At 36.2% G+C, this 15,943-nt stretch overlaps 1 protein-coding gene across 1 annotated transcript in view; it reads right to left on the bottom strand.

Moving 5' to 3' along the window:
* LOC148949019 (immunomodulatory peroxidase-like) overlaps positions 1-15,943 on the bottom strand; it is a 151,220-nt gene that overhangs the window by 84,399 nt on the left and 50,878 nt on the right. Inside the window, exons 7-8 of the mRNA XM_089094867.1 lie at positions 14,512-14,705; positions 2,236-2,437 (exon numbers count right to left, since the gene is read on the bottom strand). Of these exons, the coding sequence (XP_088950993.1) occupies positions 2,236-2,437; positions 14,512-14,705 (396 nt within the window). The remainder of the gene's footprint in view (positions 1-2,235; positions 2,438-14,511; positions 14,706-15,943) is intronic.

Genomic DNA, 15,943 nt, shown 5'->3' with positions numbered 1-15,943 from the left:
TATTTTCAGAGTCCTCTAAAATACAAGTTTTTTATAGGGTTTTTTTAAACCTAAAAATACGGTTGGAACCTAAGCTTATTCCATTGCCACTCCCCTGATCTGAACTAATTCATACGTAATGTTCTAGTCCGATTTTGTATTAGACTTCAACTAATGTTTTGTCCAATTTCCTTTATTTCATTTTATTAAATGCTTAAAAATGGCTTAAATACAGTTTTTTCTCCATTTTTTAAATATCTTAACTCATCTTCATGCCTTTTCTTTGTGTTTTTATTGTTCAAGTATTTATCCTTATTACTAACAGTAATTACAATACATAATCGTACCTTTTCGATACTGCAATACTACTATCTGAATTTGGAATTCTTTTTCTTTTTTTTTAAACTTAAATGGCGTTTCTATCAAACATGTCTAGGTGTTTTCTTTAAGAATAAACAATTATCTTTTGAAGCGATCGTTAAAAATTAAACTGATTACTATTTTTAAGGATTTATTGCTTTTACTGTTTTACTATTTTTATCATAGCATTCACTATATTTTCACCATATCGACCCTGCTCAAAATATTTACCATGTTTATTATGTTTGATACATTTAACCATGTCATTTACGATGTTTGGAAATAGTAAACACTAGCATTTTTACTTTGTTCTCTTTCTTTACCATTAACTGTTTTTTACCATTTCTAAATTTTTATTCTTCTGAAGTCAAAGGTTCTGCAATATGTTTAGCCAAATCTTCAAGGACATTGAAGTAGTAATGAATTTCGTTCCTTTTTGGGGAAAGCTTTTCCATATAATAGAGCAAGAATAAAGTCCCAGGATGGTTCTTTTGACCCGCTGAAAGGGGGTCAAAGGGGTCGTTTTACAAAGTAGATAATTATCTTCTGTTAAAAATATATCCATCATATAATTTGGGGAATATTTGCAAATATAGAATAATACTAAGCGACTGAAAAGTAGATATTTCATTGTGACAGATATCTTTAAGATACTTGAGAAAAAACTTGAACTACAGAATAGCTCCAAGGGACTGAAAAATATTTAGTTCATTCTTCGAAATGTCTTGAACTACAAAAATTGGATCAGCTTTTCCAATTCAATCCAATCAACTTTTGAGTCACATTTTATTTCAAAAATATATTGCATTTAAAGAACGTTTTAACAGTTTAAAAAGACAAAAATAAGGATGTAAACAGGAACCGTCATTAGGGTGAAGACATATTCACACTACTAATACTACTACTAACAACTCACCGCAGCACCAAGCCGCCTGAGGCCAACACAGCTACGCACGCCTCCTCCTCCATCCCAATCTATTCAAAGCCTCCCTTTTTACACCCTCCCACGGAGTTCCCATTTCCTTTAAATCTTTCTTTATGACGTCCTCCCACCCCAGACGAGGAAGACGTGTTTTCCGTTTAGCCCTAGACGGTTGGTCGAAAAGAACAATCTTCGGCAATCTCTCATCTTTCATCCGCACAACGTGCCCTAGCCATCTCAACCTTTCTTTCATTATAGTCCTAGAGAGCGGTATTGAACCACATTTTTCGTACAGCATATTGTTTGAAATACGGTCAGTCATCCGGGTACCCAGAACAATCCTTAAGCAATTTATCTCGAATACATCTAGCAAATCTTCATCCGCTTTTCGAAGCACCCATGCTTCAGAGCCATATTTGACTACTGTCGTCACTGTAGTTTCTAATATTCTGATCTTGGTTTAAACTCTGGCCACCTAAAGCTTTTCATCCATAGGTACAGGTTTTTGACGGTGAATCCAACGTCATTGAGTTGGTGAAAGCCAATCTGTGCCTAAAAAAATCGACACACTCTGTAGCATTGCAGCCTATTTTTACAGTCCAACATTCACAAAATATGCGAAATTATTGTAAAACTAAAATGTAATGTCCTAGAGCGTATTGTCTAGGTTTACCATTTGTTCCCGTCATTTGTGTCCCAAACTTGCTCCTACTATTTCACCGCTCCATAAAAGGGTGATATAGATGTATTCTCTTTGAATTTTTTTTTCAAAGTCCAGTAAGATGTAACTTTGTACATAACTTAACAATTCTACGTGATTTTCTACATAGCATAACGCTTCTATGCTACAGCTGCTGAAAACTTAGATTCCAATTAATACCTTTTGTTTTTGACTACCAATCCTCCATTCTATTTCAACCCTTACCTCTGTGAAACACTTACCTCTGTGAAGCCCTTACCTCTGTTTCACTTACCTGCTGTGAAACAAACATCAGCAAGGCATTCATCTGCTTTTGCATGCTCTTTATTTGCAGCAGGTTTGGTGGGGAGCATCTCCCTACCATTGGAGTTGGTAACGAACAACCTGCCGTTTCTGAAAGAGCGAAGAGCCGCTGCAACTACTTTTGTTGATCCATAAACCATGGATCCGTCAAGCCAATGAGTCAGTTGGTTTAGCTGTAAAGATTAAAACATTAAATATCTGCTAAACCTTTAGCACTATACTATATACAGGTTGACGAATATGGTCTACATATCTCATTGGCGTAGCCTCCCAGTATCACTGTATTTGACCAGTGGATTTTATAAACTGTACCAAATGTCCCAATATTGGAACCAGCGGTACCATGAATTTCTGATTTAGTTATGGTAAATAAAGTTACTTTTCCTACTTTTCTCTTCACTTAATTTATAGTTTTTAATGGGGGGTCAGGTTTAAAATTTAATAAATATATGGACTTTCATTGATACTAATTCTGACAATAAGTTTAGCCATTTCTCTGGTGACGACCGAGAAAAAAAGGCATATTTATATTTAAGGTGAAAAAACATTCTTTTGGTTGCTTTTCTCTTCAGTTACTTCATAGTTTTCAATGGGTGTCAGGTTTCAGATAGAAAGAAAGCTTGAATTTGTATACATATACAAATTTTGCCCATGTGTTTAGCTAAGTGTGTATTATTAATCTTGGAATCAACAAGTGTGGCTAACATGACATTTGCTATTATTTTTTTGGGGGGTGATTTCAAATCAACAGTTGGCTCATAATATCAAATAAGTAAAAAAAAATCTTTTGCGAACTCTGTTCTCCTGATTTTGTTAAACAAATAGCAACGTTAAAATAACCGTGAGACGCGTGGACTGCATTCACCATCCTGATACAACGGTATTTAAAACAGGTAAATCAAATGTATGCGCTTTGCATGGATAACAATAATCAAATGACTAATAATCTTATAAATTTGTAGGAGCAGTTTTTTCGAAAGCTCTGCTCTCCTTCCATATTTTGAAAAAGCAGCCTTGCAAACTTTTGACATTCTGACATAGAATGTATCCAAGAATGTTCACAACAGCCTATTTCTATCAGTTGTATTAGCTTGACCTAACTTGATTGGCAGCTCGTTTTCATCTGCTCTCCGCAACTTGTGTATAAGCTATCTAAGGCGTACTTTACTTGCAGCAGGACTAGACATTTTCCCGTCTCACTTGGCATCTGAAATTCACATTTTTTGTCGAAATTTATTCAACCATTCCCAGACTCATGGTGGCTTAAACTTCAGAGTCAATCCACTGACCCCACTACAACCCAAAGGATCGGCAACCGATCCTTTTCGAATAGGGTTCGAACCCCCAGTGCCCAAGTACATAGGATTTTAAGTCCAGTGTGCCGTCCATTCGGCAAGGGTGTATAGCCTTTACAACCCTTATTGCACCAATTAAGACGGGTCTTAACTAGAGTAGTAACTCTTTATCTATCGGCGGCATAGCTCATGGATCTTGAAGGACAAAAAAATTTCAGTCTCGTTATATGGAACATATAACATAAAATCTGCGTTCTTTTCTTGATATTACAACTTACTGAAGTTTATTCTCTTTAATTTAGAGTACCCTTGCCCCCAGGTGCTGATATTGTGTTAAATGAGTTTCTTAAATAAGGTGGCTCTGAGGTTAGATTTTAGTAGTACCTAGCGATTTTAGTAAAACCCTAATTAAACCACTGTATAAGAAAAGTGATAAGAGTGAGTGTCGTAATTATCGAGACATTAGCCTGGTCTCTGTAGGTAGCAAATTGCTTAGTAATTTGATACTTCGTAGACTGAGAGGTACTGCAGAAAAAAGTGATAAGAGAAGAGCAGTGCGGTTTTAGAAAGGGTAGAGGATGTGTCGACCAAATTTTCACTCTTTGGATAATAATTGAGATTAAATAAAAGAAACAAGTTTTTTTAACTGAAAGTAAGGAGCGACGTTAAAACTTAAAACGAATAGAAATTATTCCGCATATGAAAGGGGCTGTCCCCTCTTCAACGCCTCACTGTTTACGCTTAAGTTTGACTCTGTATCACAGCTTTATTTTTAAAACAATAAAAAACTTTAGCGTAAAGAGTGAGGCGTTGAGGAAGGGATATCCCCTTTCATATACGGAATAATTTCTGTTCGTTTTAAGTTTTAACGTTGTTCCTTACTTTCATTTAAAAAAAACTTGTTTTTTTTTATTTAATTTTTGAATGTTTTTGAATTAATGCAGGTTTTGATTTTGGCTCACCGTATATGAATAATTAAAACCAAATTTGCATATTAATTTTGCTTTTATTTGGTTAAATGGCTTTCTCGAACGTTGTTTAATTTTATTTACGAAAATTCTTATTAGTAATAAATATACGCAACTTACGAATTAAAATACGTAACGAACTTCTATATTCATATATTTTTAATACGTATATTAGGGGGTTCGCCCCCTAGTGAATGCCTCCCTCTTTACGCTAAAATTCTAATTTTGTTCCAATTCTTTAAAAATGACCCCTTAAACACAAAGGCCGTTATTTAGAATAGATAGCTCTTATGAAAGTACTAAAAAAATCTTTGGCTTAAAGAGCGAGGTATTGACTAGGGGGTGAATCCAATCATATACGTAGTATTTTTTGTTCGTTTTAAGTTTCGATGTTGCTCCTTACTTTCAGTTGAAAAACTTGGTTTTTTTTAGATAATTTCTGATCTTTTTTTTAAAATAATGCTGGGAAATCCGGTGCCCCCTTCATAGCAATGTCCCTTCCCACATGAAAACTTCCTCCATCTAAAGATCCTCCCACATAACCCCCGACCCACCCCACTACCAGAAGAAAATCCCTCCTGAAAACGTCTGTATACTTCCCAATAACCAATACTATATGTTAACATTGGATAAAGTTCATAAATTTCATTCTCCCCCGGGGGGTTTGGGGGATTAAGTCATCCTAAAAGACATAGTTATCATATTTTGGGCAATGCTGAACAAAATGGCTATCTCAAAATTTTGATCGGGTGACTTTGGGAAAAAATGAGCGTGGGAGGGGGTCTAGTTGCCCTCCATTTTTCGGTCACTTAAAAAGAGCGCTAGAACTTTTAATTTCCGTTCCAATGAGCCCTCCCACAAATATTCTAGGACCCCTGGGTCGATACCGATCACCCCTGGGAAAAAAAAAGCAACAAAAAACAAATAAACACGCATCCGTGATCTTTCTTATGGCAAAAAATACAAAATTCCACATTTTTGAAGATAGGAGGTTCAAACCTCTACAGTATGGTTCTCTGATACACTGAAACTGATGGTGTGATTTTCATTAAGGTTCGATAGCTTTTAGGAAGTCTTTCCCCCTTTTTCGAAAATCAGCCAAATTTTCTCAGGCGCGTAACTTTTGATGGGTAGGACTAAACTTGGTGAAACTTATATATTTGAAATCAGAATTAAAATCTGATTCTTTTGATGTATCTATTGGTATATCAATTGGTATCCCATCTTTTACAGTTTCGGTTACTATTGAGCCGGGTTACTCCTTACTTACAGTTCGTTACAACGAACTGTTTGAAATGCCTGAGTTATCAAACATCTTTGGTCTTCAGTTTTATAGATTATGAGCAAGTGTTCGATTCTGTTGACAGAAGAGCTTTTGCGAAGGTTTTATTCTTGTATGGTATACCAGAGAAATATATTAAAGTGATTAGTGGTATGTACGAAAATGAGCTTCTTATTGCTGGCTTCTTATCAAATCGGGAGTTAAGCAGGGTTATATTCTATACCCTTTTTATATGGATCATTTTGATGGACTTTGTCTTAAGGACCACATGAAAGGCAATGGGGGAACAAGGAATCAAATGAGGAGGAAAAACGTTCCAGGATCTAGATTATACTGATGATTTAAGCATCCTAGATGAAAGTGTGAGCAAAATGAATGAACTTTTAGTGGTTTTGTGTCTTCAGGTACTAGAATGGGTTTGAAAATTAATGTTCAGATGACTAAGTCACTAAGGCTAGGAATAAGTGAAGATGAAAAGGTGACGTTGGGTATCAAAAAGATTGATCAGGTGGACAGCTTCACTTACCTTGGTAGTATTATTAGTACAGACGGTGGGAGCAGTGAAGATGCTAAAAGTAGAATAGCCAAGGATCAGGGTGTTTTTCTACAGTTGAAAAAGGTTTGGAAGAATATAAATAAAGAAAACGATCGAAACTGGGGGTTTTAAAAGCCAAACGAAAATACTGAAGAAACACACCAAGCAAATATTTCGAGAGAACAACCGCCTCTCTTCTTCAACGCGAACAAAATAACATAATCATTATTTTACAATGTTTAATAATGTTTAAACTGATAAACATCAGTTTATATTATTTTGTTCACGTTGAAGAAGAGAGGCGGTTATTTTCTACTTCGCTTCGTGTGTTTCTTCAGTATTTTCGTTTGGCTTTCAAAAAACCCATTTTTGATCGTTTTCTTTCTTTATGTTATGGCAAGCCAATTTGGTTTAAGAAATTATCTTTGGAAGAATGGGAAGATAAGTCTGCAAACTAAGATTAGAGTATTGGAAGCTACAGTGATAACAGTGGTCAAATATGGTTCTGAAGCAAGGACGCTCCAAAAAGTGAACGAAGAGTCATAAAGAAAGATTTAAGGGAAATCGGGCCTTCCTGGGAGGGTGTAAAGACAGAAAGGCTTTGAATAGATTGGGATGTAGGAGGAGCGTGCACAGCTGTGCTAGGTGCCCCAGGCGGCCTGGTGCTATGGTGAGTTGTTAGTAGTAGCAGTAGTAGTTGCCCTCGCAGATCAACGGGCCGCCAAAAAAGGGAAAACTGATTGCACTCTTGATTTCAACTGGAGTTTATTGTTAAATCTTTATTATTATTAAAGCTATTAGCTATTAATAATAAGTTTATTATTTAGTATGTATTTACTATTACTTGGTTATGACTGAATTATAATAACTATTATATTATTATTTAGTTTGTTATTGTTAAACTATCATATTCTTTTTGCTTCCACTTCTTTCCTTAGCTATTTAAAATTACCAAGTCTGTTCAAGAAAGGAGAAAGTAAGCCAACGAAGGATTCCAAAAGAAAAATCAAGATGACTTCACTTTGTAACTTCATTTATCAAAAATCCTGGTTTCTGATTTTTACAATAATGGAAGATGACTTCAAAGTCGTACTAACTTTAGCGTTGACGATTAAAAGTGACTATTCAAAGACGTTGACAGTTCTTGTGATTTTGGGGAAATAAAACCCCGATAAAACTTAATGAAATAAAATATTCAATAAAATTATATAGAAAAAGACAGTTCCAAAAAAAAAACAAATGTGAAGCTTGAACGCTATAGGTTGAAAAAGGGTTTGTCAGCAAAGACTTAAAGTTTGAAAATTTTACTAATAATATTTATTTTATTTTAACTCTTCTGTTTCTCTGAATAGTAGAGTGTTACTCTTTTGATACTGCTCCCCATTACTTATACTTTGTTAATTATCTGATAAAAATGAATTAATTATTCTTCTCATTTAATCAATTAAAAAAAATAACTGAAAACAAATTTTGCTTCTTACAAACAAATTGACATAAGAAATATCTGACGGGAGTTCCTTTCCTCAAAGATGCTTTCTAGTAAAAGCTGTGTATAATTTCTAAGTTGAAATAAATAAAAAAAATCGGAATTCACGTAGATAAAGCAGACATGAATAAAGTTGATTCCTCTTATGAAGATTAAACGAAATTCAAAACTATATAAAGCTTTTTAACTGAAAACTCAGAATTTTTAACCCAGTACAAGAAATTCTTAATGTGCCAGCAGAATTTAAAGTTCGGTCTGGTTATTACCTAAAGAGATAAAAATAATAAAAAATAGAAGTCAAAATATTTCTTGAAAAAAATTTTTAAACTGGAAAAAGAGTTTCAATGCATACCGTTGCTCAAATATATTGTTTCTTTACAAAATCAAATAAACAAAAAAACAAGTTTTTTTAACTGACAGTAATGAGCAACATTAAAAAACGAAACGAACAGAAGTTATTCCATATACAAAGGGTTGCCCCCTCCTCAATACCTTGCTCTTTACGTTAAAGCTGTTAGCACTTTTAAAAAAGTTTCCTATTCTAATTAAACAGCCCTGCGCTTCAGTAGCGGTTCTTAAAAAATGGGACAAACAGTCAAACTTTAGCGTAAAGAGCAAGGTATTGAGGAGGCAACCCTTCATATACGGAATAATTTCTCTTTGCTTTGAATTTTAATGTTGCTCCTTACTTTGTGTTAAAGACTTGTTTTTTTTATTTAATTTCTGATCGTTTTTCAAATAATTCCGGTAAATCAGGTTCATTCTCCATGAAATATACCCCCCCCCCTTACTGGAAACTCCTCCGTCGAAATTACATCCGACGTAAAGTGCAAACCTCGCCCCCACCCCATTAAATTCCCTCCAGACAGTTCCATCCTCGCAGAAAATCCCCCATTCCCGTAAAATTTCTTGTGGATGATTCAGTCTAAAAATTCTCATTAGCACACTTTCATTTGAAAAATACTTTAGTTTCTAATCAGTTTCTTGATCACTCCGGAAATGCTCCTTTCCGTGGAAATTTTTCCCGAAAAAAATACACGCGGAGCATAGCCCCGGATAGTTCCCTGGAACATCTGCACATTCAAAATTGAGTCGGCAAAGAGAATGTCATGCAATTCAAAAGAATTTCGTATAGGAATTCTATCAAATCCCCCCTGTGTAAAATTTCCCACGGAAAATTTACCCCCAGACATTTTCCTCCCAAGGAAGATTTTCCCTATGAAAATCCACCCCAAGCACAGAATCTTCACCCCCTCCCCCGAAAACTGTCTGTATACTTCCCAATAACAGATACTATACGTAAACAATGGGCAAACTTCATAAATCTAATTTCAATGGGCCTCTCCCCACGGGCTGTAGAGAGTCATTTTACCCCTAAGGACATAGTTATTTGTTCTTTAAACTACATTGAATAAAATGGTTATCTCAAAATTTTGATCGGATAAATTTGGGAAAAAAGGGGCGTGGGAGGGGAGCCAGCTGCCCTCGAATCTTTTTGGTCACTTAAAAAGAGCACTAGAACCTTTAATTTCCGTTCAAATGCACCCTATCTAGATCTTCTAGGACCGTTATTTCGATACGATCACCCCTGAGGGAATAAAAAAAACGAAAAAAAAATAAATAAATTACCGCGCATCCAGGATCTGTCTTCTGGCAAAAATAGCAAAATTCCTCATTTTGTATATAGGAGCTTGAAACTTCTACCGTAGTGTTCTCTGGTACACTGAATCTGATGGTGTGATTTCATTGAGATTTCTTGAATTTTTAGGGGTGTTTACCCCCTATTTCAAAAACTCGGCATATTTTCTCAGTCTTATAACCTTATATGGGTCACACTAAACTTGATGAGTCTAATGTATTTGGAATAAGCATAATAAGCTAATTCTTTTGATGTATCTGATGATAGATTCCTTTTTTAGAGTTTCGGTTGCTATTGAGCCGAGTCCTTAATTACAGTTCGTTACTACGAACTGTTTGGATTCTAGATCTAATTTAGTATTCGCAGTTTTATTTTAGATCTAAAAATTTAGAGCTTTTTCTATTCCTTCTCAACTCAGCACAAGGATTTACTTCATCTGAACTTTCAACGAAATATCTAAGCAACTTGCTCAGAAAATTCAAACTGAACACAAAATTCTCAGCCAACGCGCAAGCGATTATGCATTTTTTTTTTTTTCCATTTTTGCTCATGAATTTTCTTAGAAAAAGCCCAGGTGAAAAAAAGCTATACAACTTTTATAACCAAGTTGAAGATTATTAATCACATGACAGAAAAGGTGGTAGGACTGACACTGGATTATTCACAGAAAATTATGATCAATGAAATAGACATTTTGAGTTAGACAAGAGAGATTTATCTCCGTTGTATTTTTTTTCTCAACATAACGATATAGACCGAATGGTCGTAAAAAATTAGGAGGGGCCTCATTCAATTATAAAACGAAATTTCTAACGCCATTTTTAAGATCTGAGACCGATTAGAGGGCAATCTAATACCCGCTGAATATTACGTATGTCCTCAGACACTCCCAGTACCCTCAATGGCCTCAGATAGGAATTCCAAGATGGTTGAACATCCAAAAGAAGCACCTCCAGTGGTAACATGATATATTTAGTACCAAAAGCAAGGGTCGCATACAATTCTAATAGTCCAAATAAAACGGATTGATCAACGATATATTTTAATAGAAAGGTGCAGAGGTCACATCCTGATAAATTCAAAGTCATGTAAGGATTTTCGATCTGTATGACTGAGGGGTCTAACGTAAGGCCCCGCCTTGTCTATGCAGACACTGTTACTCCCTTTGCAGAAGCTCCGCCTTCGAGCACGTATGTTCTATCTTTAGTCCTGTTTTGTCAAAAGTATGCACGATCCATCTCCGAGACCTTTCGGTTCACTGTACGTACGCTCCGTTCCTAACTCTATTTGGTCAAAAAGTTTGTACACTCCGTCTCAAACCGCTTTTGGTTTGCAGTGCATACGCTCCGTCTTCAGTTCCCTTTGGTGCATACTAGCTATGATCCATCTCCGACCCTATTTGATAAACAGTTCGTATGCACCATCTTAGGGTCCCCCTGAACCCTTTGCTCAGGAGCGTAGACAAACGGTCATTAAATGTTGTTCGGACTAGGCTAGCATACTGCTACAACAATTCGGTTATTTCCTTTTTCTTTTGATGACTGTTTTTCTTCTTCATTTTTTTTACTTAAATTATTTTTACTTCGTTTATTTTATTCTTAACATATCTCTTGTACGTTTTCGTGTATCTGTTACCGTGAATATTCGAATTTCGTGAATGTCAAGATTTACCAGTGATTGTCCAAAATACCTTTTTTTCCTCCTTGGATTTAGTTAGCGTTGCCAGTCAACTTTTTCAGTTTAATGTAAGGTTTGACGATGACAGGTTAGGTTAGGTTGGGCTAGGTTAAGTTAGGTTTGTAACCCATTTCTGGTTTTTATAACCAAATTTAACCTAACCTAATATAGGCTAAATTAACCTAACTTTAACTTTTACCATCATAGATTGCGTGAGACTGAAAAAGCTGACTCGCAAAGCTAATTGAATCCAAGCAGAAAAAAACAAATTTCGGACATTCACTGGTGAATGACGACATTAACCATATTTCGAACATTCACGGTAACATGTCTATATTGTTTGTTGTTTTTTTTTTTTTTTTTTTTTTTTTTTTTGTCCTTCTTTAGAGCAAAAACTTTGACAAGAAAAGCTTACAAGCAAGCTCAATGGGTCAGTACATGAATAGGCTTGTTTTATCTGTTTTAAACAATAGGAACTTAAGTGTTAAACCTCGTTTCTATATATTATTTTCAAATATTATTTTTAGACAATTCTACTAAATATCAATAAGGAATATTAAACTGTAAAATATTAATAGCCCTTATAACTTAAATGACCTGTATTATTGTTTTTGTTTTCTTTTTTTTTTTGCTTGTGTGTGTAAATATGAAAGGTCGATCGACTCTATCCACGAATATAAAAGCTATGAACCCCACCCCCCTCACCTCCCTCCAGAAATTGATGTGAAGGACTGAGTTGTCAGGTCTCTTTCATCTACAGCTGAATTCCGAAAATCGTTTGAAATAGTTAAGAAGGCTATTGTCTAAGCAAAGTTTACGCATATCAAACAATAAACTGGCTGAAAATTGTGGTTCCCACTTCCCAGGGCTTTAATGAAAAAAGGTACGTTATGCCACATTTTAAGAATCATATAGGTCTTTTCGAGGACCAGACTGCCTTTCCTTGATGTACAAATAACAGTTCAAATAGGGATAAGTCCTTTTATTAGACAGTGAAAAAAAAATGATAACAATTCTGGATATTTCGATCACATACACAGCGACCGTCATCAGCAGACAACTGTTATTAGATTGAACTGTATTATATAGCAGATAGCAGATATAACTGTTATTTGTAAGCTTCATAAATCAAAGTTTGCCAAAAATAGTACTTCGGGCAAATTAGCTTGAGCACAACAAAAATCAACACGTCCTTAGATATGGTGTAAAGGGTGGTGCGTGTAACTGAACCACCGTTTAATTGAACCTCAAGCAACTGAACCCCTGTAACTGAACCACAGTGCAACTGAACCACCGTGCAACTGAACCCCCTTATAACCAAACCCCCGTGCAGCTGAACCCTCGTGTAACTGAACCACCGGGCAACTGAACCACCGTGCAACTGAACCCCATTTAACTAAACCCTCGTGTAACTAAACCCCCATGCAACTCAACCCCATTTAACAGAACCCCCATATAAATAAACCCCCATGTAACTAAACCCTCGTGTAACTGAACTCCCGTGCAACTGAGCTACCGAACAACTGAACCACCGTGCAACTGAGCCACCGTGCAACTGAACCACCGTGCAACTGAACCACCGTGCAACTGAACCACCGTGCAACTGAACCACCTTTTAACTGAACCAACGTGTAACTGAACCTCCGTGCAACTGAACCCTCGTGTAACTGAACCATCGTGCAACCGAACTACTGCACCGAAGCAGGTAATTAACGCCTCCACAAAAAACATCCCTTAAGGAAAATACCCCACGTAAAATAGCACCTCACGGAAAATACCCCCCTCCCAGAAAATACCTACCCGTCGAAAACCTCCCCCCCCCCCAAAAAAAAAAATTACCTCTTGCGGTTGGTTAGTCTCCAATCACTTTTGGCTTATAAAAAAAGACTAGAAATGCCTGGGAATTATCAAACAATTTCTTCCTCCATCCTCCTGTTGTCTCTCCCTTAGAGCTAATTCTGTATTCATTTGAAGGCTTAATGAGAGCTGAGATGTTTTGGCATCAAAATGCACCCTTTGAGACATCTCCCTATCTTCCTAGCTACAAAACCATCAGATGACCCTATCGCAGAAGTTTCAGTTCCTTTTTAAGTTTTTTTGATTGGTCTATTGCTTAAAGATAGTATTTGTCATTGGGAAACATACGGAAATTTGTTGTGTCGGGGTTTTCTGGTGGATCTTTCATGAGGGGACAGTATTGGGGACAGTATTTGCGCGGAGGGGGAAGTGGCAAGATTTACACATAATTTTTTCTTTTCCACTTCCCTTGGAACTTCTCAATGAAACTAAAAAAAAACACGACTCAAAGAAGATGTTTAAATTTTGAAAACCATAATTTCCGCGACGGGTGTATTTTCCAGGTGATAAGGTTTCTTTGGGTGGAGGAGGGGAAATTTTCCGGGGGGAGGGGGGTGAACGCTTAGACCCATAGAAAGTGACAGGGTGAAGGGAACCCCAATTAACAGACATAAGAAAGAGAAATAAATCGGGATGTAAGAGCTTATGACGTCCAATTTTCGTTGTTTTTGTGACAACAAAACACATCAATATTACAAACCATCTCGACAGTAATTTACATAAAGACTTAAAAAAACAAACAATTCCAACCTGGTTGAACATGTAAAGATTCTAACTTGTGTTTTACCCAATGTAAGTACGGTGGTCGAGTTGCATGGTAGTTCAGTTGCACGGTGGTTCAGTTTCACGGCGGTTCTATTACACGGGGGTTTAGTTAAATGGGGTTGAGTTGCACGGGGGTTGAGTTGCACGAGGGCTCAGTTAAAGGGGGTTCAGTTGCATGAGGGTTCAGTAGCACGAGGATCAGTTGCACAGGGGTTCAGTTGTACGGGGGTTCAGTTGCACGGTGGTTCAGTTATACGGTGGTTCAGTTGCACGGTAGTTTAGTTGCACGGTGGTTCAGTTACAGGGGTTCAGTTGCAAGGGGTTCAGTTGCATGGGGTTCAGTTACACGGTGGTTCAGTTACAATGGAACCGGTGTAAAGAAGTATTATGAAAATATTTAAATAAAATAGAAGTCTCATAGAAGGAAGTAAAGAATGAGGTGGAGGAGAATCTTGCAACGCTATACTGGTCTCAGGAGGCTTGATGATGAGAAGAATTGTTGTTGATAGCAGTAGTAATATTTTGTATAACTACTTTCATTCCGTCATTTCTTTTCCCGTTTTATCCCTGTCTATATCCTTCCTTTAATTTTCTACAAAAAAAATTAATTTTGAAAAACCTATACATTTCTTGAAATCACAAATAAAAAAATAGATAAGTAATTAGTTTATATTGTAAACTCAGCATACTTTTAATGCACACTAGAAGGAAATTAGAAGGAAAATAGAAGGAAATGATCCTACCTGTTCTGCATAGCCAAACGTACAGTCTGGCCTTGTGCCAATAAGAGAACGTACGAAGTTCATGCATTTCCTCCCAAATTTGCTATAAAATGGGTCATTGGATGGAATTTCAATTGGATAGCATTGTGAATGTCGAAGATTTTCAGGAATTGCCTTACCATCTGGGGTACAGCACTCAATTCCGCTTCCATTTTCTAAAATAGCCAATACCATTAAGAATGAAGCTTGAAAAAATACCATCTTTAAAAAAAAATAAAGATTAGTAAAAGAGCAGGAAACAGAGCTGGCGGAGAGTTTACTCGTGAAAATATTGTGCTTTCCATTCTTTTTACTTGCTTAAAATTTCTTATAAACAACCAATCAGCTTATGTGGTACTCTCACAGGCTCAAAATTAAACGGAGCAACAACAGCTACATAAAATGACGGGGGAAAAAGGCAGGATACTTTGGCTTCCTTTCTAAAATGCGCTTAAGGAATTATGTGATTGGCTCAAGACAAGGGAACGATTGAAGTCCCGAAAATAAACCAACGGAATTAAAGGAATTTAACAAAGAAGGATAAGACAATACTACTACTACTACTACTAACAACTCACCGCAGCACCAAGCCGCCTGAGGCCAACACAGCTACGCACGCTCCTCCTCCACCCCAATAAACTCTCTTTTAGATGAGACAATAAACTCCATAAGACAATAAACTCTCTTTTTTGGTGCAACTACTAACACTATACAGATGCATGATAATAATAATAATATTATATTGAAAATTAGTCTATGTTGGTTCAATGCAAAGGCAACAAGAAAAAATTTCTTTTTGTCGGTAACAGCAGAATTCGAGAGACTAATTTCAAAAGCACCTTATTGCATGCACGATTTATTTTTCCATTTTGACACCACTTTCTCTATTTCAATGTAGCTATAGATTCTAATGTGCGTTTTAACCACAGGTGTTGTTCTAGAAAAGGCCAAAATGAAAATTGTAGATATCCAAACTCAAGAGAGGGATCAAACAGTTTGTGGTAACGAACAATATGTAAGGAGCGACATGGTTCAATAGTAACCGAAATTCTAAAAAACGGAATTTTGATACCACTAGATATATCAAAATAATTGACTATTTATGCTGATTTCAAATAAATAAATTTCATTAAGTTTTGAAAATTTTCCCTGAGAAAATTTTCCTGATTTTTGAAAAAAGAGAGAAAAGTCCCTAAAAGTCAAGTGATCTCAATGAAAATCACATCGTCAGATTCAGCGTATACAGTGGTCAAATATGGCTCTGAAGCATGGGCGCTCCGAAAAGCGGATGAAGATTTGCTAGATGTTTTCCAGTCAAATTGCTTAAGGATTGTTTTGGGTACACGGCTGACAGATCGTATTTTAAACAATAGGCTTTACGAAAAATGTAGTTCAATACCGCTCTCTAGGGCTA

This window comes from Artemia sp. Qi Xiang Cuo, chromosome 9, assembly GCF_049724085.1.
Source record: "Artemia sp. Qi Xiang Cuo chromosome 9, ASM4972408v1, whole genome shotgun sequence".
NCBI lineage: Eukaryota > Metazoa > Arthropoda > Branchiopoda > Anostraca > Artemiidae > Artemia > Artemia sp. Qi Xiang Cuo.
Note: the sequence above shows the minus strand (reverse complement) of the source record. Positions and strands in the feature narration are given on the sequence as shown.